The sequence below is a fragment of the Barbus barbus genome (assembly GCF_936440315.1).
Source record: "Barbus barbus genome assembly, chromosome: 29".
Taxonomy (NCBI): Eukaryota; Metazoa; Chordata; class Actinopteri; order Cypriniformes; family Cyprinidae; genus Barbus; species Barbus barbus.
The window spans coordinates 25,398,554-25,424,304 of record NC_136757.1 but is presented as its reverse complement, the minus strand read 5'-3'; the positions used below and the strand labels follow the sequence as shown (position 1 = coordinate 25,424,304).

The 25,751-nt window shown below is 36.1% G+C and overlaps 1 protein-coding gene across 1 annotated transcript in view; it reads right to left on the bottom strand.

Moving 5' to 3' along the window:
• The window catches only part of LOC306848996 (plexin A3-like), a 172,712-nt gene that overhangs the window by 83,920 nt on the left and 63,041 nt on the right, over nt 1–25,751 (bottom strand). Inside the window, exons 4-5 of the mRNA XM_079383806.1 lie at nt 23,534–23,674; nt 13,265–13,365 (exon numbers count right to left, since the gene is read on the bottom strand). Coding sequence (XP_079239932.1) covers nt 13,265–13,365; nt 23,534–23,674 — 242 coding nt within the window. The remainder of the gene's footprint in view (nt 1–13,264; nt 13,366–23,533; nt 23,675–25,751) is intronic.

Here is a 25,751-nt window from a genome sequence, read left to right as displayed (position 1 = left end):
ATGCTACGCATCTAAGAAAGTTTAGACCATGTTTATTATTAATAATCTGTTCACAAATATATTTTAATAACGTGCTAAACGATAACAATTAGTTCTCAGATATAAAATATATGTTTTATAGTACGAAGTATATCCTTTTATAGTACAGAGTCTATGACTGCAGAATCATATCTTTTATACTATAAAATCATACATGATGTTCAGGATGGCTGTAATTCCTGACTAAAATGTTTGAAATCCAGTAAAACATTGTGAATATGATGGGCAATTCATTGTATTTAAATTTCTTATGGCATGATGATGTTTTCATGCTCTATGTAAAACAATAAAAGTAATATGAGAGTACATTGTAACATGATGAATGCTACGAGTCTAAGTATGTTTAGAACATGTTTATGATTAATAGCCTACTCTGTTCAAAAATAGATTTTAATAACGTGCTAAACAATAATAATTAGTTTCTCAGATATAAAATGTATTTTTTTACGATAATACAAAGCATGAAGGAGTCTATGACTACAAAACCTCTCTCTATATATATATATATACAAATGTTTTTTCTCTTTTTTTGGTTGTTTGTATTTTATTGAATCAGACACCTGCACCACAGATGAATCCTGCTGACTTTCAGTCTCTTCCAACTGTTTTCCTCTGAGAGCGCTGCACCAACATCAGAAGTTCAACAGTTTCTTCTTGAATCCATGGAAAGTAGCAGAAACACTTAAATAACACGTAAATATCAGGTATGATTTATTTGTTTCACTTGTTGAACAGAATCTGTTGCAGGAATGACTCAAAGTCTGTTCACATCTCTGTGGTTAGATCAGTGTGCACAATAATGTGTCTTTGACCTTCATTATGTATGTTTTGATTATACTGTGTTGTAAATAAAATACAAATCATTTAAAAAACCCATTTTTTCAGTCTCCTCACACTCTCTAACCTGTCTCAGTCACACTGATGGGCCATTAGCAGCTTTAGGGGAGGGCCCTTTGTCTCTCAGGTGAAAATCACTTAATATTCAAGCCCATTACCACTCCCTCGCATATTGGATTTCAATCACAAAACATGTCTTTAAAAATTTAAATCAATATATTGTTTTCTGTGAGCAAATGAACAAGATGATTTTCACATAATTGTGAAGTAAATATTCTAGCCTACAAGATCTGGTTCTCAAAAGTCTTGTAAACAATTGTTCTGTATGTGTTTTATGGTCTTATTTCAGTGACTTCAAAATTTTAGTTTTTCACTAACCACGCATAAACATTGATTTCTGAAAAACACAATCATGTACATAAATGCTGCTAACATATTATTGTAGCCCAGTTTGTGTTGTTTACAGTGTTATTAGACTTTAGCCATTTATATTTTTATAAGCAACTGAAAAAAGCACAAATGTCAGGGCATGTCGAAAGTTCTCCAGGTCCCCAAAACACCCTCAGGGCCCAGAGGGTTAATGACAAAATGTTCATTTTGGGGTGGAGTAACCCTTTAAAAGCTAATGATATCTGGTCTGTTTATTACACAAAGCTATTGTCTGACTTCAGAAGACCTGGAATATATTGCATGAGTCGTGGGATACCTTAATAGTGTTTTTGTCGGAAAACAGCTGCTTGGATGCTCTTCAAAATACCTCCGGCTGGTCTTCCGCAGAAGAAAAACAGTCATACGGGTTTGTGGGTTTGCATTTTTGTCCAAGTTCCATTCATTTCGTTCTCTACGAGCCTTTTCTCATCGTCTCTCCATCTGAACTAGTTTGAGGAGCGGTTGAGCAACTGACTCATTTCTCCCCAGCTGAGAGCTTGATTCTCTGAGTACCAGCTTAGCTATTCCAATTTCTAAGAAATCTATTATGCTTCCATATTCGGTGTCCTTCTTATAAGGATAATTCCAGGATGGTTTCTGGTCTCCCCCCAATTCCAGTCCAAGTAATATTGCTTTATTACTTCTAAGGTCACACTGAACCCTGTGTAAATGAAGAACTAGGGCAGAAATGGGATGAAAACCTTGGAAACTCCAGCGGCCTTTCATGATGGAGAACTCCAATAGCGGCCATCTGAGGTGTCTGGGCGGACAGATTGTTAAGATCGAGTGAGGGGTGAAAGACGGGGCGAGAGAAATCGATGGTGTGCATTAATTGATATACGTAAAGGACTAAGTGCGCTGAGAGTCTCTGGGTCAATTGTGTCTTTGACTTTGATCAGTGAGAGGAACAATGGGAGAAGCGTCCACCTGTTTGAGTGAGGGCTTATTGACAAGACAACAGTTTTTCCTCTGTGCCTTTCAGGACGTCTGTCTGGTACACGACCTTTACGGTTTGTAGACATCAGTCATCAGAGATTTAAACCACGCTTTTCTTTCACTTGACTTTCCCACTTGGTTGCAATCTTTCAGAAAGTTGATGTACTAGATTTGAAGTGATTACACTTTCCACAGTACATTCTGTTCTTAAAAAGAACAGAAGTACATACTTTATAATGTTATGAAATGTTAAAATGTTATTCTGCAATTTGAGTAGAGACATTTAACAATACTTGAAGATGAATAAAGACTAAAAACTAAAAATGAAATGTTCCAAATGAAAATTAATACAGAAATCTATCCATCCATCCACATTTTTTATGTACAGTACAATACAATAAAATATTATATTATATTATATTATATATATATATATATATATATATATATATATATATATATATATATATATACACATACACACACACACACATACACACATTTTTATATAATATAATACAATATTAATTATTATAGTTAACTAAAACTACAATTAAAACCATAAAAAACATTTTTGTTACTTGAAAACAAACATTAGCTAAAAAAAAAAACTTTTTTTTCACATAATTGATGTAATAAAATTATTAAAATATTATTAAATATGATCAGAATATTATTAAAACTACAAAGGTCAAATAAAACTAATATTTATAGACAAATTACTAAAGCTGTAACTACAATTAAATTAAAATTATAAAAAATATATAGTATATAGTAAAATGCAGTAACATTTTTTTGGAGAAAATCTTTCATTAAAGTATTTTATACATTTTTATTGCAAGTTTTATTAAGTAATATACAACTAATTTATTAATATATTAATAATAACATCAATAAATTATTTATATATACATATATATATATATAAATAATTTATTTATTTATGTGTGTGTGTATATATATATATATATGAAAAATATATTAAATAAAATTAAAATTAAATACACAAAAAATAAACCTATTATAAGACTGAGTGCTGTATTTGTGTAGAAACATGGAAAACATCTTAAAAACACAGGATTGGATGTTGGATGTTGAATGGCATGTTATTTTTTAGAGCAGAAGAAGCTCTAAAACAGGCTACAGATGAATGAACGTCTTAATGATGTGCGTGTGCTATTAGCCTAGAAGCATCCAGTCCTCCAGCAGAATTAGCACAAGTTTCCAGTAGCGTGCTAGCTGTGAGTACATCTAGAGCCGTCGGTGAGGTCAACCAGTAAATGTTCAGTCATTGAAAGACCCAACCAGGAATAGAACATTAATGAACACTGAGGGACACTCGTGAGAGCCGCTAACAGCGTCTACAGAGACCTACACGCTCTTAACAAACATAGCAACCTAACCAAACCTATGACAGATCCATCACATCAGACGAGCGCACAATAATAGGCCTGCCAAAGCTTTTAACCACAGTCCTTTCTACCAGACACTGTACTGCTAATTTTCCCGAATCCACAAGAGCCTTTCGGTAGGAACAGTAATACAATACAAACTCCACCAAATGGGGCTGATTTGAATTACACTGCAAATCCATCTTCCAGCTTCCCCTCGTTGCCATGGACACAAACCATTTCCAGAGGTACACTTTGCCCCCCCTGCCCCCTTCTTCCACTCGGTCTCTCTCCCTTTGGCTCGGCCATGTCGGTGGCTAGAGGCTAAAGAGCTCTCGGGGAATTGAATACAAAGCAAAGACAACCAGGAGAAGAATAAGATGCAGGTCAGAGCCGCCCCCTGTCCCCTCTCGAGCCAAAAAACGAATACGCTTTTGGCAACGGCGAAAGGCATCTCTCATGGCAACGGTTCATGGCGCGTTTCCCCGAGGAGAGCGAGTACTGGCAAACAAAACGAGCCGGATGCAATGAAAGGCCTCAGAAACATGAGGTTACATATGTGTGTTTAACAAAAGTGGGCCACACGCGTTTAGAAGGAGTTTGAACTGTCGACGAACCCTGAAATATCAGATAAACAAACTCAAAAAATGACATTTCAAATGAAATTGCATATATTTATTAGATGTGCCTTATTCACACCAAATCAATCATATATGAATAAAATATAATCAAAAAATGCATTATGCATTATACATTAGATTACAAAACACTAACACACACAAACATGCATCATTGTGTAATATATAATAAATATTAAATAGTGTATTGTGTATATATTCTATAACAACTTATTTTATTTTGAATATAGAATATACTGCACACATGTCTATAACATACATATTATACATACAAAAAAGTTAAATATTGTTCTAATTATTATTTTTTATATAATTCTATTTTGTCGATTTTATAGTTATTATTATTCAATATTATATATTATTTAATTTTGTTATAATAATTATATTTATATTTTTATTGTACATTATGCAAAAATATAATTTTATTATAAAAATTCTAAATCGAGAATGTGTACATATACATTGAAATATATATCTAATTATATATAAATAAATACAATTTATATAGACAGACAGATACATATTTATAATTTTGCATAAATATAATTAATCTCTCTCTTTTGAGGGACATAACATTAAATATTACAAACAAATAAATAGATTAATATTTTGCTTAACATTTACACACACAATCACAACATATTTATACTTATAATAATTATATATAAATGAATAAAACGGTGTTTTATACAATTTGTTTGCAACAAACAAGGTTTGTTTTTGTGATAAAAAGGTCAGAGCCTGAACATCTGCTCAACCAGCTTTTATATCACAGCGAAAACACAAGGCTGAGAACGGCGTCATCGCAACGGGAGAAATTGAGATATGTGCACATGTCCAAATATTAATTATATAGAGAAGGGTTCTGTCTTGTCAACAAAAGAACATAATAACCAGCGAACAAAACCGTGGGGTGTGCCAGTCATTATTCAGCATTATGTGTGCTGATAAAAGACGATAGATCCGCAGGACACCCACTACAAAGGCTATCTGGATTTGCGAAGCTGAAATAAACGAACACAAAAGGTTAAGAGCAACCGTTCCAGTAATTATAAAGCGTGTTATGGTGAGATCGGAGGAACGGGTGTAGTTTTTTGAAGGCTCTTCTTGTTGGCTGTCATTGAGGCGAGAGAAAGACAATGAAACTGATGCGAATGAAAGAACGGGATAGAAAACACTTTTTTTCTACATTTCCAAAGCAACAAACAAGCCTCACGATTCAAGGTATTATTCATGTCCATAACTCCAAGTGTGAGCTACAGTAATAACACTAGAATAATAATACTCGCTAAGGGCTTTAAAAATGAACCGTGACTCGTGACACTCGCTCAAATATCACCTCTCCACTCTCCTCGCCGCTGGAGAGGAAGAACGCACATCAAACGCAGAGAATAAAGAAAAACATGTATTTTTTTTTTTTTTTTTTTCCTTTTTTTTTTTATTATTATGCAAACAAACATGCTATTTACAGGTGACAAATCAGATAAATAGTAACCAGGGTCAACAAAACATACATGACAGCCAACATGGTTTGTGTGAGTATGAGTGTGTGTGTGTGTGTGTGTGTGTGTGTGACTGGGTGTTGGGTTTGGAAGTATACTAAACAAAATAATCAAAAAATTAAATAAATTAATCAAAAAAAAAAAAAAAAAAAAAAAAAAGAAAAAAAAAAAAAATACAACAGTAATGATAACAGTAATAATAATAATAATAATAGTAACATTAATAACAAAAATTAGAGGATAGTAATTAATTAAAAAATAAATAAATAAATAAATGTTAATAAAATAAAATTAAATTAAAAAATTAAATAAAGAAAAACATGTATGACTGTAAGTCAACCCACAGGCGCACACACATGTGCATGATGCACAGTGCATTGTGGGATTGTCTGTTCTTCTCACTCATTTTACTTCAAACTTTCCTTCTAACACGGCAACGTGAAAGCATGTCTGTCTAACCTCATCCATCTGTAAACTGACACCAGATCCAATTTAATACTTCTCACCAGAATTTCAACCTGATAAAACCACCTGTAATTGGAAATTACAAAGTGAGAAAAACGTAATGCGAATATAAATGTATCTGTGTGCAATGGAACCAGTTAGTCTCGACATTGCATCATTTATTCAACGACATTGCAACATTGTTACTGAAGCTGCTGATTCACTAAAAAGATCATTCCTGAACAATTGACTCTTCTCAAACACTTACAACTATTGTTATACTGACTAATATGCAGTTTGAAGAAACGGACTGGCTGTACATACGACAATGTGTAGGTAAAGAAACATTATCTACGTTTAGTTATATTTCCTAAACATAATTAATCTAAAAATCTAAATCAGATTTTTATAAAATTCACAAAAAAGAACCAGTTCATACGAGTCATTCACTTAGGAACCAAATCACACTGGTTGTGCTTTACTTGTTTGATTTGCTGAAAAGAAATCAAAATCTCAAAAGATTCATTCATTTGGGAATCAGACTACACTGGTCACACCATATAGTCTGACTCCCGAATGAATCACTCAGTTCTTTTTTAGTGAATCAAATGCACATATCACAGCCAATGCAGACCAAATAATTCCTGAACAACTGTCTCTTATGAGCCAGATCTTTTTAGTGAATTAAATACACGCAGCACAATCAGTGTAGTCTGATTCCTGAAGAAATGATGACTCTTATGAAGCATTTTATTCCAGTGAATTAGACACATGCAGCATTGACTTGTGAATAGTTCAAAATACACTATACAAATTATTACTGAAGTACATTTACATTTTATTGGAGTAAAGTGTTTCTACATCAAAATTCCACATTTAATTCAATGCGTTACTTTCTGTATTTTTGCAATTGTTCGTGAAATTTACTAGCAAATTTGTTTCAACACCAATTTTTTTACAATTATGTTGTCAAAATGTGGTGTTTATTATGAATTGATACATTTATATATGTTTATACAAAATATAGTGCTGTCAATTGATTAAAATTTGTTTACGAATTAATCGCACATTTTTCTGAAATTAATCGCGATTGATCCCACCTAACATTAAAGTTTTTAAATATACTTTTATATTGCAATAATTTCAAATTTAATCTTCAAATTAATGTACAAACAGTATATTTTAATATTTGTTTAATGGCATCTTTTATTTTTTATGACTGAAGGCCAAATTGAATTAATTCTGATTTCCCTATAAAAATGTTTCATTTTACGCGCTAATTTTGACAGCACTAATAAAATACTGACATAACATTGTTTAATTTATAGATAACACCATTTATTAGATTGTATTTATATGTATTTACACACTGCCTCTGAAACTTTCTTCCATCATAAAAAAAAAAGAAAAAAAAAAAGAAATTCGAATCAGGTTACATTTTCTGCATTTTTCGCATCCGTAGCAAGCATTTTGAGGTGTTTTGACAATTCAGAGCCACCGTACAAGTTCATCTACTTAGTCTCACAGCACAAAGCACTGTAAAGATCCTTGCACACTGAGTTCACAGAATTTGGTGGTCTTTTTAATATGTAGCTCTAGTATTGCTAGCAGAGCATCAAACTGAGCCACTGACATTCTGAAGTAAACTTTAAATCGTCCGTGATAATCCCACTGCTCCTTAATAGAAGGGGGAACTCTTTCCTCTCTATATCTTAGTATTGGATGGACCCAATATTTTTTTCTTTTTAAGAAGCAAGAAGACAACAAAATCCTCCTCAGTGCTTAATACTTTTTTGCGAATTTTTTCGCAACAAATGAATTAATACGCATCGGACTCAGTGTGCAAGGTTACTGTGTGTAACAAATTTTTAGGATGACGAATAAAAAATGGGAAAAAAACCCATGTGCAAGGACCTTTAGAGTTAGTGGTTTAATAAAATCTCCAACATTTAAGTATTAAACATTACCTTAAATTGTGCGATTTGTTAAGTAAATGAATTTGAAAGGGCAAGAACCTCCCATTTTCTTCAGAAAATATACACATTTAGCTGAAAGAATATTATCTATACATAATCTGTAAAATCTGATTTTAAAAAGCCACAGTAATTACCTCAGAAGCCCTTGATTCAACAGCATAACAAAGCAATGGTCCTAATAACCAACAAACCACTCTGATGTCTGAGATCTCAAAGATAGCTTAATTATTTTTGACAGAAACCTTGTTTGTATGACCTGCCATCTCTGTACTGATAATTATCCCGCTAATGCGTTAGTGCAAAAGTCATTTATGAGTTATACGGTGTAGTGAGTGGGGCGGTGCCGAGAGCGGTGGGAATGGAGCGAGGCCGGTGGAGTTAATGATAATGAGCGACACCTGCACCACTCACCGGTCTCGAGTCCCACGGAGGAGCTCCGGAAGGATAAAAGGAGGAGTGACGACAGTGGAAGACGAGAGAGGACCAGGCCTGGACTTTATTTTGTGTTTTGTGTGCGGCAGTCGTCCGTGAGGGGCTGCCGCTTTACTTTGTGTTCATTTATTTTATTAAATTGTCTTTAAATGTTTGCCGGTTCCCGCCTCCTTCCCGATCTACGAACTGTGTTACATACGGCATTGTTTTATTTTACTATGCTGAAACAGGGACTCAAAAAAGGTCACTTTTTGTTTATTTAACCAGTGGGAGTTAAACAATCACCATGCAATATGAAACCTGAGTTAATATACTGAGATTCTCAGAGCTTTACTTTAATAAAACAGACTCGACAGGCCTGAGCGCTTGAGACACTGGTATACCTGGTGTGTCTCGAGGTCGCTTTTTTTTTTTTACTGTCAAAGCAAACAGTTTCCATCGACTCTGCAAAGTTGCACTAGTCTGAGCGGCACAAAGCCGCACGGCAGACAGCGTGCGACCTGACAGCAGAGTCACCGATGTATTGTCAGATTCCTATGTATCATATTTTTTCATTCACACATCTGTCATCTGAGCAGAGGTGGAAAGAGTACGAAAATATTCTACTCAAGTAAAAGTACCATTACCTTAATGAAATTTGACTTAAGTACAAGTAAAAGTACCAGTCTAAAAATCTAATCAAGTAAAAGTAAAAAGTAGCTCATTTAAAATTTACTCAGAGTAAAAATTACTTAGTTACCAACTCACTGTTAATAAGTGAGTCATTGCGACTGAACCAAATCATTTAAACAGTCGATTCATTCAAGAATGAAACACCCATGAGGCTGCTCAGAGACGCAAAACAGTGCAGTGGTTGTGTTTGGGATTAATTTTGTTGTAGAAATAGAGCAAAAACAGGCAATACAGTGTCTAAAAGGCAAGTCTCTTAACTCCTGTAGGAGTGTTTTGTTTGGTTTTTGGCTAAATACTGATAATGTCAAATTGAACATTGTTAAAACAACAATTACGATATTATCGCAGACGATATATATCGCACACCGTGCACCACTGTCTTTTTGGCTAATTTGTGTAAAACCTTTTGCTAAACTGCCAAAGCTTCATTTTAACCACCAATGCAAGGATGCAAGTATTTAGCTTAGCTCTACATGCTTGCGAAGGGACGATGTCAAGATTTTATAATCTGCTAGTTTGGTCTCCCTAGACAAACACAGCTTAGACTGAATAATAGAGCATAAATATGGCCAAGGGTTCACTTCATTTCCTTCGAGTTCAACGGGGTTTGGTTTTCAGATGGGTCTGCATCATTAACGCCTGTCATGTCCGTCTGCATCTTTCTTGTGATTTTAGCACCAGTTTGTTCTCCTGCCCATTATTTACTGCAGCAGTTTCCAGGAAGCGATTTTTTTTTTTTACTCAGTAATTAATGCGTTTTAAAATGTAGCGAAGTACAATACTTGTACTTAAGTAAAAGTAAAATTACATATTTGAAAAAATTACTTTAAAAAGTAGAAGTACACAAAAAAGCTACTCAATTACAGTAACGCGAGTAAATGTAATTCATTACTTTCCACCTCTGCATCTGAGCATGAAGAAACTGTGGCCGGGCGGGTGACGAGCCAGTTAAGGTTAAAGGTTTAGAAACGGGGTGTGCGTGCAATGAACACGTCGGCCATTAAATCCACTGCCTTGCTTGATCTGCTGCTAATTGCGCTGCGCAGCGGCTGTCACAAGGTCATGTAAAGTCTGGGGATATGCTATTAATATGCAAACAAATGTCGTTTTCCAACGGGTGCGGTAAAGGCTTGTGCTAATTATTCCATCAATCCCAGATTTACATCTTAATTAAAGATTTTTATCATGTTGAAGGTATGGCGATGGTGGAAAATAGATCGGAACTGAGTTTTTTTTCTCTCTCTCTCTGACATGTAAAACTCCACAATGGTCTTCAAGGCACTACAGGAAGGCAGAACAAAGCTGCTTTATCACCTCTGGATAACTTCATCTGTGTCTATACGCGGCTGTCAAAAGCTCGGAAACGGAAACTCTGGATCCAATTTGTGTAACTGAACTCGCACGGTGCCTCTTGCTGTGGAGATTTCAAGTAGAGAAGACAATGTTTTGGGTTTCTGTTAAAGCTTCGAATGGCAATCAGTGATGAAGTACAGACACATTTGTGTTGAATGTAGAATGCCTGCCAAAATCTTCTAATGGTGTAATTGTACTTAAAATATGCACACTTAGTTGTGACGCAAAATCTGATTGGATGAGCCATGTTTGAAGTATCACAACAATGGAGGGTTTTAGTCTATTAGTTTTGAGGCCACAAAGAACAAAGCTGTTTTATCACCTCTGGATGACTTTATCTGAATCTAAACGCTGCTGTCAAAAACTTGGAAACGCTACGACTGCTGACTGTGGATCCAAACCCACACAGTACTTCACACTGTACAGTTTTCGCAGATTTTTGCGTTTTTTCCAATGACAATCTGTGATGAAGTACAGACACGTTTGTAATGCTTGTAGAATAACTGTTAAAGTCTTTTAATGGTGTAATGGTGTAATTCTTGTCCGACTGTCAAATTTATTGACAACATATCTGTTATTGATTGTTTTTTTTTTACGTTTAATGCCATATGCATTAAACTGTAGACATAAACTCAACAATGGTCTTTGTGGAGCAACAGGAAGGCAAAACAAAGCTGAAATACAGACACGTTTGGAACGAAGATAAAAATGACTGTCAAAGTGTTTTACTAGTGTAATTATACTTAATGCACAAATATAAAATTAATAGTTGTGACAAAATCTGATTGGATAAGCAATATTTGCAGCGGTTAAGATAAAATAAAAATCACAACAATTGAAGCATTTAGTCTTTAGTCTTAGTTTTTAGGTCATTTTTATGTTAGCGTACTCTTAAAATACTTAAAACTAAAATAAACTACCGTTCAAAAGTTTGGGGTCAGTAATAATATTTTTTGGAGAAAAAAAATGTTATTCAACAAAGATGGATCACATCGTAGACATGTAAAACACGATAATGGTCTTCACACTACTACAGGAAGGCAGAGCGAAGCTGTTTTATCACCTCTGGATAACTTTATCTGAGTCTATACGCCGCTGTCAAAAGCTTAGAAATGCTTCGAAAGCTGACTCTGGATCCAATTTATCTTACCAAACCCGTATGGTGCCTCTTACTATAAATGAAAAGACAATATTTTTCATTTCTGTAGAATCTTCCAGCGACAATCTGTACCCTGAGGCCTCGCCGCCCCCATGGTGCGATCTCGACCGGTCCGCGCACACACACTTATGTCAAAACCTTTCCCATCTTTTTCCAGAAAACACTCCATAAATTAAAGAGCGTGTTCGGCGATCACGCATGCTCTTCCTCCCCTGGCTTTGACTGAACGCAGCCCACTCTCTGACGGGAGTTCATCCAGTACAGGAGGGAGCAGAGAGCCCTGATGACAGCGGATAGGCATCGTGGGGTGGCGGTAAGCCAGCAATAGTCAGACACTTCCTGACGGCAGTAACCAGCTGCTGCCCGGGGATCAACCGGATGTAAGAGACAGAAATGACGGGAGCGGAAAAAAAGACCAGGGAACATGTGGGGAGGCCTGTCACCTGCCAAGTGCTGCATGAGGTAGTTGAAATGGCAGCCACCAGCGACGCAGCGCTCTGATTGGCTGGCTGGCTTCCAGAATTCCCTGAGGTGTCTTAAAGAGTGTGTAAGTGAATCCAGAGTGGAAGGTGACGAAATACACTACCTTTCAAAAGTCTAAAAGAAATTACTATTTTTATTTGGAAAGGATGCATTGAATTGATCAAAAGTGACAGTACTTTCTATTCATCAAATAATTATTTTTAAAAATGTATCACGGTTTCCACAAATGTATGAAGCAGTACAACTGTTTTCAACATTGATGATAATAAATACGAAATGTTTCTTGAGCAGCAAAACAGCATATTAGAATGATTTCTGAAAAATCATGTGACACAGAACACTGGAGCAATGATGCTGAAAATTCAGCTTTGCATCACAGAAATAAATTAAATTTTTAAATATATCCTAAAAGAACACTATTTTAAATTGTAATAATATTTCAATATTTTTAATCAAATAGGCACAGCTTCAGTGAGTATGAGAGACTAAAACCATCTTCTTAACCTAAACCTAGTGTTTAGATTTTACAGTCTTTGTCTTCTGGCAAAATTAAACCAAAAATATTGATGAATACATATTTTATTGTCCAATCTAATGCTCACTAGAATGATAATAATCGGGTTCCTTTCCAGAACCCGATTAACCAATCAGCAGCTCATGGCAGTGACAAAACTAAAGCATACTGACAAAAAATGAGGACACTCTTCAGTATGACCCATCCAAACTTTCTTTAAACAGGAAGTACATAAACACAGAACTGAAACTGCATATTAAGCAATTTCATGAGGTCTGTAATTACATTCAGATGGTCAGAAATGTCACAAAACCTTCCATTTATATTGGTATTTGAATGTACACAAACAACCAATCTCTTAAACACCATATAATGCTTTATTTCCAGAGACATAGCAAGCATATTTCAGTGTGCAGAATAACTGTTCTAGTCTGTGGAAGAGGAATGACATTGACTTACTTGTTATGCAGGACACACCAGCCGCAGTGAGGATCTCCTGAGCCCAGACACGTCTTACAGCTGCTGTACTGAGAACAGCTCTCCACAGGCAGACGACTCACCTGAAACACATGACACATTAAACTGACATTACCTTAACACTACCACAGACAAACAGATCGCCTCTGCAGTCAAATCACTTCCATTTATTGACATGAATATTACTAAATAATTTATTTATTTAGTAATAAATACCTGATACACGACAGATATCACTCAAATAGGTTTTATTATCAATCAAAAATGAATGCTCTTTATTAATGTTTTATTTATCTTTTTTAACAGTTCATAAGTTGTCAATTTAAGACCAAAACAAGATTTAAAAGAAAGAAAATTAAATTAATCCCAGATTCTGATTTTGTATCTCAATATACACACCAACAATATTAATGAATAAAAATAATTATACTACATTGGTCACACTTTATTTTAAGGTCTAAATACGAACTATTAAAGGGGTCATATGATGCGATTTCATGTTTTCCTTTGTCTTTGGAGTGTTACAAGCTGTTTGTGTATATATAAGATCTGTAAAGTTGCAAAGACTAAAGTCTCAAACCCAAAGAGATATTCTTTATAAAAGTTAAGACTGCCACACCCTCCTAAAACGGCTCATTCAAACACGCCCCCACATCTCTACGTCACAGTGTGGGAAAATTTGCATAACACCACCCAAATGCATATGTAATGAAAGAAGGCGTAACTATTATTCTCTCTGTAGTATTGTTGCCGCCGCCATGTCGTGGAGACTCTGTTTCTCGTTGTGAAAGCGAAAGTACTTTGTTTGGCCTTCCAAATGAGTACACAACTAGAAATCAGTGGTTAAGTTATATTTACAACACTGTTCCAGAACAGTACAATGCAAATATTAGAGTGTGTGCAGCGCATTTTACAAAGGACTATTTCCTGAACCTGGGAGAGAGTAGCCTACAATGTGAACACTATGAAGGGCAGTGATGTTAACACTTTAAAGTGGGGCAATTCCAATGTCGGAAGGACAGTCTGGCGCTTCTGACTCACAGCCTGTAAGTACGTTTGCTTATTTAAAGAATTTGCTACTGACTATTCAAACGCGAATTTTGATCAGTGTAGAGTAGTGCTTGTTTGGCATTTCTATGATCATAAATGCAAACATGGTGTTATATTAACGCGGCGCAATGCGTAAAAAGACCATATGAGTCATTATGATCAGTAATTATGTCCTCACAGAATGCAACAAATGCCTCGTTTATAGTGGGTTTTATTGTTTTAGTCTCATCGCGCCGGGACATGGCATCACAACATGGTAAGGGGCATAACATTTCCGTCACACGCTTGAGGTATTCGGCCAATCACAATGCACTGGATAACTGGCCAATCAGAGCACACCTCGCTTCTCAGAACGATGAGCTTTGTAAAAATAGACGCGTTTCAGAAAGGCGGAGCATAGAGGAACAACAATAATGTACAGTATGTGGAAAATAATGTGTGTTTTGAACCTCGAACCGCGTAAACACATTGCATTACACCAATTACACAAAATAATGTCATTTTTAGCAACGTCATATGACCCCTTTAACAATGACTTTTGCCTCAAAGAATTCCTTAATTTGCTGCTTAGAAATAGTTAGTAAGGCAGGTGTTAAGTTTAGTTCTTGTGTAGGATTAGGGATGTAGAGTATGGTCATGCAGAATATGTGCTTTATAAGTACTAATAAACAGCCAATGTGTTAATAATAGGCATGCTAATAAGCAACTAGTTAATAGTGAGAATTGGTCTCTATAGTGTCACCAATGCATTTAAATAACAAATGTAAACATTTTGATACCATCCAATCAGGTTTAGCTAGTCATGTGATCCATGCCCAGTGATTGGATTATCTCTGCTAGTAAAAACAGTTCAGTTAATTTTCATGAACTCTTCAAAATTTATTCTTGGGGACAGAATGCATGAAGCAACCAATGCTTTTTTCATAACAGTTCATAACATTTTTCAATTTTGCCCCAAAATAAAAAAATTAAATAACAAAAAGACAACTGTAAAATTAAATTAAAACGGAGTCTGTTTCAGCCCTGGAACACAGTAGTTACAGCAGTTCTCCACACATGCCCTCACTCAAACCTCTCGCCACCCATCTGAACCACACAAACAAGTTCAGCTGCTTGTAAACACTTTCAAACATCCAGGCTTTTCCTTACAGAAGAGCACAGCGGAGACGGTGCAATGTAGCCGAACAGCAGAGCAACAGCACAGTCAACTCACGCAGAAGAAAGAATATATCATAAAACAGCGCAGGGGGAACTCATAAAAGAACAAGATGTCCAGGGGACAGTAATATTAGCGCTGCAGATGCGAAGAGTCGCATGGGAGAAACACCCTCGCCAAACAGGACAGGCGTATTAGAAAAATGAATCAGCTCCCAAAAACACCAGCTTATATAAATGATGATGGGAGTTGGAGAGAGTGGGAGGTCTAGGACAGAAATAACATGAATATATTAAATCTAAAAGAGCGGTTTGTAGATCAAAGTTGGTGTGGGCTGTCGCAATCCAGATGATTGGCTTACTTAAGACGCAGAAGAAAAAAAAAAAAAGCTCAAACCCAAAAGCAGTTGTTTTTGAAAACCGCCTTTAGAAGCTCTAAAAATGCTCATTCCATGGAGTTGTAATCGCCTTTGATCGCTGGCAAGATTAGAGTTTAGAGTGAGAAAAACAAGAGCCGCGGAACAAACACACCCATCCAAAAGGGACACGGCTTGGCTTTCAAGTGCAGTGTAGCTGATGGCTCTCCGGCACTGTGTGTGTGTGTGTGTGTGTGTGTGTGTGCACCTGGTATTCATCACGTCCTGGGGACCAAATGTCCCCACAAGGATAGTAATACCAGTAAATCTTAATCTTGTGGGGACATTTTTTGGTCCCCATGAGGAAACAAGCTTATAAATCATACAGCATAAAGTTTTTTGAAAATCTAAAAATGCAGAATGTTTCCTGTGAGGGCTAAGTTTAGGTGTAGGGTTGGTGTAGGGCAATAGCACATACAGATTGTACAGTATAAAATCCATTACGCCTATAGGATGTCCCCATAAAACATGGAAACCCAACATGTGTGTGTGTGTGTGTGTGTGTGTGTGTGAGTTGCGTCAGTCAGGAACGGGTGGGTGAGGTGTAGTCTTTTGGTCCATGTTAATTTATTCTGTCACATAGCTATGCATAAATATATGATTTTATAATCCAGTCCAGACCCCTGATTGACAACATGATCGGAATTGACCTAATTTACTTCTTTAGCGAATGTCCCGTGACCTTACAGTGAAACAAATACTAAAGGTGCATCCCAAATCGTGTACTTATGCACTATTCTATGATGTTTTGTAGTATAAATAGTGTGAGTAGTGGGTTCACACTGAAAATTCCAAAACGAAAAAGTGCACTTTAAATACTTGGATGATGCACTGAAATAACCGAAACAACAAAGTGTGGAATGCTGGACACTTCATGCAATCAACTGTAGCAGCTTTAATTATGTCATGAAGGGGGAGAGGCTATCAGACTGATTATTAATGAAAAAATAACCTTATAAAATTGATACACTACATGGCTGAGTACATAGTGCATAAGAACATGCAGTGTATAGTTTAAGAAACTAGATTGCACAACACAAATAAATAAATAAATAGCTTTCAGATTGTTTGGCCAGATTGATTTTACTGGTGCCTTAAAATTTCTATTTTACAGCTATTTCTATTTTTAAAGCACATAGAAACACAGGAAAGTGATTTTTGTGCATGCTCAGTATATTCTGTCAGGAACGCTGTGTTTTGGACTGTCAGTGTTTGATGGATGAGTACAACGTTAGATAAATGAAAGGCTTCATATCTCTTTCTCTCTCTCTTTCTCTCCAATGAAATGGCTGCATTAACGGTGCAATTCCAAGAGCAGGGTGGTAAATAATGACGCCGCTCTGAAAACTTGGCATTCACAGACCTTTTACTGACACACATCGGAGGGCTCCGAGTAGCAGCGGGCCATTTTGTGAGCAAATATGCTCTCTCACCTATCTGTGCACCTGCCGCAAATGAAATATTCAAATCCACTGACTCCAGCGGTCAGTGTAGGTTATGAATTATTGACTCTTGGCGATTCATTCACATTTCTTATTTCATGAAGTGCAGAGGGTACTGTGTGTCTACACGCAGATTCTGATTGGTGGAGAAATGGAGAAGTAATCAGTGGCGACCCCTCAGTAAAAGATGCACTGGTATAAATTAGGTCCAAACTACAGAAATTTGAATAATTAGGTAGTCCTTCTCAATCAACATCCAAAAAAAAAAAAACCTTAATATAATCAAACTGCACAAAAAAGAAAAGAAAAGAATAAAATACATAAAATAAAAAGCATAATTGCTCAATGGAAATACATTAATACCAGATGTAAAATTATAAATTAATACCAGGCCTTTACATGAGAAAAATGTTGATCTGGATTCTTATACATAAGGATTTGAGCTAGGTTAGTTCGTAGTAAAAGGGATGCGTGACATCGGAAAGTCATTTCAGAGATGGCGCAAGTTGCAACATCTTTATGAAAGATTTCAAAGACAAAAATTTGGTAATTAATCCCACACAACAATTCTGATGATCAGAACAGCTTGACAGAAAATGGGTCAAAATTGATTTTTTTTCGTTTAACATTTAAAATTGAAATAACATTTTAGAATTTTTCTGTGAAAAATAAAAAATATGTAAAAAATAAATACATAATTTTCAATTATGAAGAAATACTGAAATGGCTTGTTATTTCACTCTTTGTTGAGATCATGGTAGCTTTAAAAAATAATATTAATATTTAGTTAATATCAGTAATAATAGATTGTCATAGTTAAAGTGTGAAAGTTTGTGTTTGGGACAATCATAAAACAATACAATCCAGACATAAAAAGTAAATAAAAACATCAAACTAAAAATTGCATTATGACCTTTGATGTGATTTTCAAAAGGACAAAGTAATAAATAAACAATAATAGAAAAGAACAAAAATAGAAAGTTGCAATCTGCAAAATAATCCTACACAGCACGACAGTTTGCTGCAGTGAGGTACTAAAGCTCTTATTATATCTGCTTTTCTGTCTCATAAATAGTGACATTTGACTATATAGCAATCATTCGGAGTAGGTCTGGAGTCATGAATGCTCAATCTCTTCAAGTAAAGCCCAGTTCAACCCCTTGGCTGGTGTTTTCAGATTAATACACTCAATCTATCCGTTTATCATCTCAGCATAGAGAAAAGCTTTTAATCAGCACGAGACCTGATCAATCAGTCGAGGGCCGTCTGAAGCTTTAACGTGAAGAACATCCCGTCAGTTCTTAACACAAATATCGATGTCTGGAGTTCAGCGGCGGAGCTTTAACACATGAGTGAGTCTTCTGTGGGAGTGTGACGGTGAAAGAGGGAGACGCTATTAATCTAGTTCCACACTTGTGTTTACAGTGCCTCCCTGAAACTCTGGGAACCGTCCAGAACCAAGCTGAACAGAGAGACAACACTCCAGATGATGCCTTGTGCTAATGCATATGGGTGTTTCTTCAACTATAAGACTTACAAAGAAAATAAAACACTTAACACTACTTTCATTTCTTTAGTAACAGCATTTAGTAGTAGTATACAAACGCATGAAAGGACCAAATCTGCCATTATTCTGACCAAAACAAGCCATTTCCAACACATCTCAAATCATGTATTTAGTTTGAATTGGAAATGATGATAAACATTTAGTTAAACTGCAGACTAATTTGTCTTACAAAGGCTAATTTCATTGTTACCATTTAATAAGTCCTAAATGCAAAATATTAAATAATATTTACAACATTTTTGCATTACTCGACCAAAGTATAGCTTGACTGCAAATAAGGCAAAATTAAATATTCTGTTTATGATTTAATAATAATATCTATAAATAAATAAATATTATATATATATTGTGCATTCCAATTAATCTCAATCAAACTGCAGTTGGGTTATTTTGACTAGGTTAATAACTAAAAAAAACAGCTAACTAACACAAAACAAAATAAAAACATGATAACATAATAAAAAACATGTTTATATATATATATGTTTATATATATATATATATATATATATATATATATATATTTTTTTTTTTTTTTATATATTCAAAATATAGAATTAATACTACAGTAAATAAATATTGCATTACCGATTGCAATAAATACTGCAATAGTTCTTAATAGCATTACAAAATTAATAATGATGAAATAATATTAAGATATAGATGTATATATACTTTGTGTAATAAAAGTATATATAATTTACCTTGTTTTCAGTTTTTAGATAATTTTACTAAATTTTATGTATACATAATTTTCCCACAAGAAATACTGAAATTTCACACTGTTTAGATCATGACAGCTTTACATAAATAAATAAATATATTTGAATTAATATCAACAGATTGTCACAGTTTAAGGTTGAAGTATGTGTCTGGGACAATCACAATACAATAAAAACTATACCTAAATTAAATGTGGCATATAAATAAGGTAATAAATTAAAAGTAATAAAAAAAATAAATAGTTAAAATCTGTAAAGTTTTAATGAAAAAAGAGGAGTCGTTGAAAGAAGTAGTTGAAAAAACATCCATATATCTATCTATATCCATCTATATCATAAAGATGATGTCATGGCACACATCATTGAGCTGCTTTACCTTCAAGCGTAACGCTGGTGAAATTAATATATATAACTATCTGCATGTGTAATTCCTCTACGACGCCTGGAGCACGAGAACATTTTATCATGTTATTTTTCTGAATAGTACTGATAAGGATTTAAAAATATCCTTGTGCTGAGGACTGAAGCTTCGTTCAGCTCTCTCAAAGATGGTTGTTTTCCGTGCATCACTTGAACTCCACACAAAAAAATGGGGCCTTTCAAAAAATGCACAAAGACAGCAAATTTCTTTCTCTGAAGGAAAGAAACGAACATTGAAAAGAAGAGAAAGAGAAGAAAATTAAGAAAAAGCTACAAGTGTCTCTCCGTCTGTTCAGCTGCTGAGGAACCTCGACGTATCCTTCCTCTCCTCCGGCTGTATAATGGAGCATTATGGGAAGGGCTGTTATTCCGCTCTGCGCTGGATGGAAATGCTTCCCCACCATTTCTTATTAGGGCCAAGCAGCTGGGGCTCCCATTCAGAGTCGTGAACCGGCGTTTCATATTCTGTTTTCCTGTCTCGCAGATGTTAAAACAACATATCTGAGATCCTGGTTCGGGTCTTAAGACAAAAGCGCCGCGCGCCCACTCCCTCCTCACAAATGTGCCTTTATATTGTCCTCACCGCATGCCGTAAATGTTTTTGCTGGCTTTATGAAATGAATTAACAACAAAGGACAAGCGATAAAATCCAGAACAATAGTGATCTACAGAGGGCAAAAGTCCACGTGGACTGTTTTTGAAGCCGCTGCCATCGATCTGGACAAGCTCACAGAGACTGTAACATCTTATATCAGTTTCTGTGAGGATATGTGCATTCCTAACAGGACTCATCTAATCTACAACAACGACAAACCATGCTTCACTGCAAAACTCAGAGAGCTCCGTCAGGTCAAAGAAAATACTTACAGAAAGAGGGATAAAGTCTTGTACAAACAGGCCAAATACACACTGGAAAAGGAGATCAGAGTGGCAAAGAGGAATTATTCTGACAAGCTAAGGAAAAAAATATTTTCCAGTGATCCTGCTTCAGTGTGGAAAGGTATGAAGGATATCACCAGTTACAAGACACCATCCCCCAGCACTCTGGAGAATCAACACCTGGCAGACGACTTGAACGAGTTTTATTGTCGTTTTGAAAAATCACCCCACACCCGCCCTGAGCACCACTCCACACAACCATTAACACCTCCAGCAACCCTCCTCTTCCCCACACCTACAATTCAAATCAGCGAAGAAGATGTGTGCCAGGTCTTCAGGAAAAACAAAAGGAGGGAAGCACCAGGCCCAGACGGTGTCACCAGCCTGCCTAAAAATCTGTGCTGACCAGCTGGCCCCCATCTTCACACAGATCTTCAACAGATCACCGGAGCTGTGCAAAGTCTTGCTTCAAACGCTCCACCATCATCCCCGTCCCAAAGAAACCCAAAATTACTGGACTTAATGACTACAGACCTGTGGCCCTAACGTCTGTAGCCATGAAATCATTTGAAAGACTGGTTTTGGCTTATCTGAAGGACATCACCGGACCCTTACTGGACCCCCTGCAGTTTACCTACAGAGCAAACAGGTCTGTGGATGATGCAGTCAACATGGGACTGCATTTCATCCTGAAGCATCTGGACAGACCAGGGACTTATGTGAGGATCCTGAGGACACCATCATCACGGAAACCCTTCAAAATAAACTAACCCAGCTCTCCGTCCCCACCTCCGTCTGCCAGTGGATCACCAGCTTCCTGACAGACAGACAGCAGTTAGTAAAGCTTGGTGAATTCACATCCAGCACTCGTACCATCAGCACCGGAGCTCCTCAGGGCTGCGTTCTCTCCCCACTGCTCTTCTCCCTCTTCACCAACGACTGCACCTTTAAAGACCCCTCTGTCAAGCTCCTGAAGTTTGCAGATGACACCACACTGATCGGCCTCATCCAGGACGGTGACGAGTCTGCTTACAGACAGGAGGTTAAGGAGCTGGCTGTCTGGTGCAGTCTTAACAACCTGGAGCTTAACATGCTCAAAACTGTGGAGATGATTGTGGACTTCAGGAGAAACCCCCCTGCTCTCCCCCCACTCACCATCATGAACAGCACTGTGACTGCAGTGGAGTCATTCAGATTCAGAAAGGGCCAGCAGAGTACATTGCTTTGTACATTGCCTATTTGGATATTTGTATATTATTATTTTATTATCTGTGTCCTGTCCTGTTGCTGTCTTTCTGTTGCACTGTGAAGCTTCTGTCACTACAACAAATTCCTTGTATGTGTAAACATACTTGGCCAATAAAGCTCATTCTGATTCTGATTCTGAAAATCTGGGATCCAAAATCAAATTTAAACCTGGAAAGTTGTAGGATTAAAAAAAAAAAAGATAAAACATTATGACAGCATTGTTATGCTGTTATTGAAATTGTTATGCTGAAAATATATATATATTTTTATTAAGTTTTTATATATTTTTTTTACATTTTAAAAACTTTTTCACTAGTGGTCTCAGATTTTTGAAGCTCAAAGTTCAGGACTGAAAAAGATGATAATTAAATGATGCATAATATTTAGGTAAACACATCAGTATACAGTATGGTTTAAAAGTTTGGGGTCTCTTATGCTCACCAAAGCTGTATTTACAAGCAAGTAAAAAAAAAAAAATATTGTGGAATTATTATTAAAATAATTGTTTTCTATTGGAATACATTTAGAATTGTATAAATGATTCATATAAACAGTTGCACTGCTTAATATTTTTAGTGGAACAATTGCAAGATTTGTTTCAGGATTTTTTGATGTTCAAAAACGTTCAAAAGAACAGCATTTATTTTAAACAGAATTTTTTGTAACATTATAAAAAAACTTAACTGTCACATTGGACGCATTTAATGCATTTTTGCAGAGCAACAGTATTAATTTCTCACCAAAACTTTTAAACGGTATTGTATATATTTTTTAGATATAGTCGGTTTTGGCAGATATTGCAAGCAGACTTGTACCTTATTTTTTTTTCTCAAAATAAATATTTTCTTTCTCTACTGTATATGGCAAAAAAATCATAATCTGCCAAATAACCACCGGCTATCAGTAAAAGATAAACACCGGCTATCAGTATCAGCCAAAATTCCTATTTTGAATTATCCCCAATAAATGAAAACAAAGAAAGAGCTGTCTAAAAGAGAAAAGTCGGTAACACTTTATTTTAGGGTCTCTTAACTAGTTTCTTATTAGCATGCATATTACTAGAATATTAGCCATTTATTAGTAGTAATTAAGCACTTATTAATGCCTTATTCTACATGACCTTATTCTACATCCCTAATCCTACCCAATACCTAAACTTAACAACTACCTTACTAACTATTAATAAGCAGCAAATTAGGAATGTATTGAGCAAAAATTTGTAGTTAAGTGTGAATAAATGTTCCCTATTCTAAAGTGTTACCGAAAAGTCTGTCCAGTAGACATGCATATATTTTTCCTGGTATTAGTCTCCTCATCTCATCAGAATCATTCACTTTCAGAATCATTCTCACCTGTTTGTCACTAAGCAGATAGATGGACTGATAATCAGGACTGAACACCATGTCACGGAGAATCGGGCTTCCCTCCACGACGGTGACCGTCTCATACAGCAGAGCGTTCCCCAAAGGCGGCGGTATACCATCCACTCGAATCTGAAAACAAAACAAAAGATGGAGTTCAATTCAACATGGAATCAAACGTTTCTTCTTTACGTCCATAATGCACATTACAAAATCTTATTTTGAACAATCCCTCAGTGTATAAAAAAATCAGTCTTTGTAATCGTTCATTAACATAACAACATTTCCGTATTTCCTACACTGATTTTTCAAAGTCATAAATAAAACCTGCTTAGAGTATGTTTTAAAAGTCTTTCTATTTCAATAGTCCATGTTTAATTCACCGTTTCTTTGTAATAAGTGAAATTTACTAGCAATTTCTGACTGAAAATTGTTTCACCTCCTTTTATTTCCAGTGAGTCTCTCCCATCCAATCACCTGACTGTATTTTGTTATGAACCCGCCCACTTTTCAATCATTTGTAAGTCGCTTTGAATAAAAGCATCTGCTAAATGACTAAGGCTGTATCCGAAATCGCCCCCTATACCCTCAAATAGTGCACTATTTTAAGTGGTGTTCGAATAGTGAATGAGGGTATAGGGGGCGATTTCGGATACAGCCTAAATGTAAATCTAAACAAATAAAATCAAGTCCCACCTTACATTATTTCTGAACATAATAACCATGCTTGGATCACAAAAAACGTCATAAAATATTCTGCTTTTTCATAGCGTTTGATTTGAAATTCCAGGTATTTTACTGTGATTTTACCGCTCACAGTGTTTCTGGTTGGCGGCATATCATCACTTACACATCCGATTATTACTGACACACGCAGTATTATAATTTTCCTCATGAATGCAGAATTCTTCGGCTGACCTAGAAAACGAACGCAGAACTTCAAGCGAATGCAGGCCGGCATCGGAGAGAGATTACAGCATCTGATCAGATGTGCGATAAAAATCAATTACATTTTAACAACACACACACACACTCGAACCCCCGCTGCCTCATCATTAGCGACTCCTCTGTTTCCTCACTCTGATAATTAGTGTAGTTGAGCTTGCTGGGTAAAAAGCGAGCTCTAAATATGTCAAATTCAAAACATCTTTGAAGTGACGACTGAGGGAAAAAACACAGAGCGGCTGACAACCGCATTTAAAGTCAGAGAGCTCACCTATTTCCCTACCCGCGGAACGTCAGCGTGCGCCTCTGTCCTAATCCATTCTGACGGCAATGTGATAGGAGATTGAAACCAGGCTGTAAGTAAACTAAATTCCCACCGAAAAGGTACGAAATGCCATTTGGGAAACGGCAGAGAGATCAAAATAACAAGCAAGAAAGAAGGTGCGAGGTGGAAAAAAAACACCCGAAACAGATGCACTGGCAGCGGACTTGGGCCGTCTCCTAAATATCTGGGTCGGTCTGAAGTGACAAACATCGTTAGTCTGTTAATTAGCTGCCTCCTCATTGCAGCAGTTGCAGTAATTAGGGTTGACAAGGTGGCATCAATTAGTCGAAGGCTGCCATATTGGGTGTCACATATCGCCGGCCAAGTCAGAGCCCACGTCTCCCCGGGCAGCAGGACAGAAGGCCTAGAAACACGACGGATTCTGTCTACGATTCGTCAATTCATGCGCCACCAGCTGTAGTGTCGTTTGTCGCAGCTTTCGGCTACAGAGATCCCTCGTTTAAACGGATCGGTTTAACACCAGGCGCCAGGTTTTGAGATACCCACGTGGAATCGAATCAATTCGTGAAAGTAGAAAGCAGTTCAGTGGAAAAAGAAAGATGGCATGTATCCATCAAAATTGAATTGATTCAAATTTAAAGGGACACTTAAAGGGACAGTTCACCCAAAAATAAAATCAACTTAACACATAGTTAACTAACCCCCATGTCAACCTGTATGAGTTTTTCTTCAGTGAAAACAGAAAATAAGCTGTTATGAAATACAGTAGGGCCCAAGCATCAGTGAAGGTAAAAAAATAAATAAATAATATATATATATATTTTTTTAAATGTTCAAGAAAGTCTTACAGGTTCACATTTATGGAAGAAAACATCACAAAGAGAACCAAATTTAGAGCTAGTTTAAACAGCGGAGGCTGCTCAGTGTCTGATACGGGCTGATGATCTGACAGAAAGCAAAAACAACAGTCACGTTGAG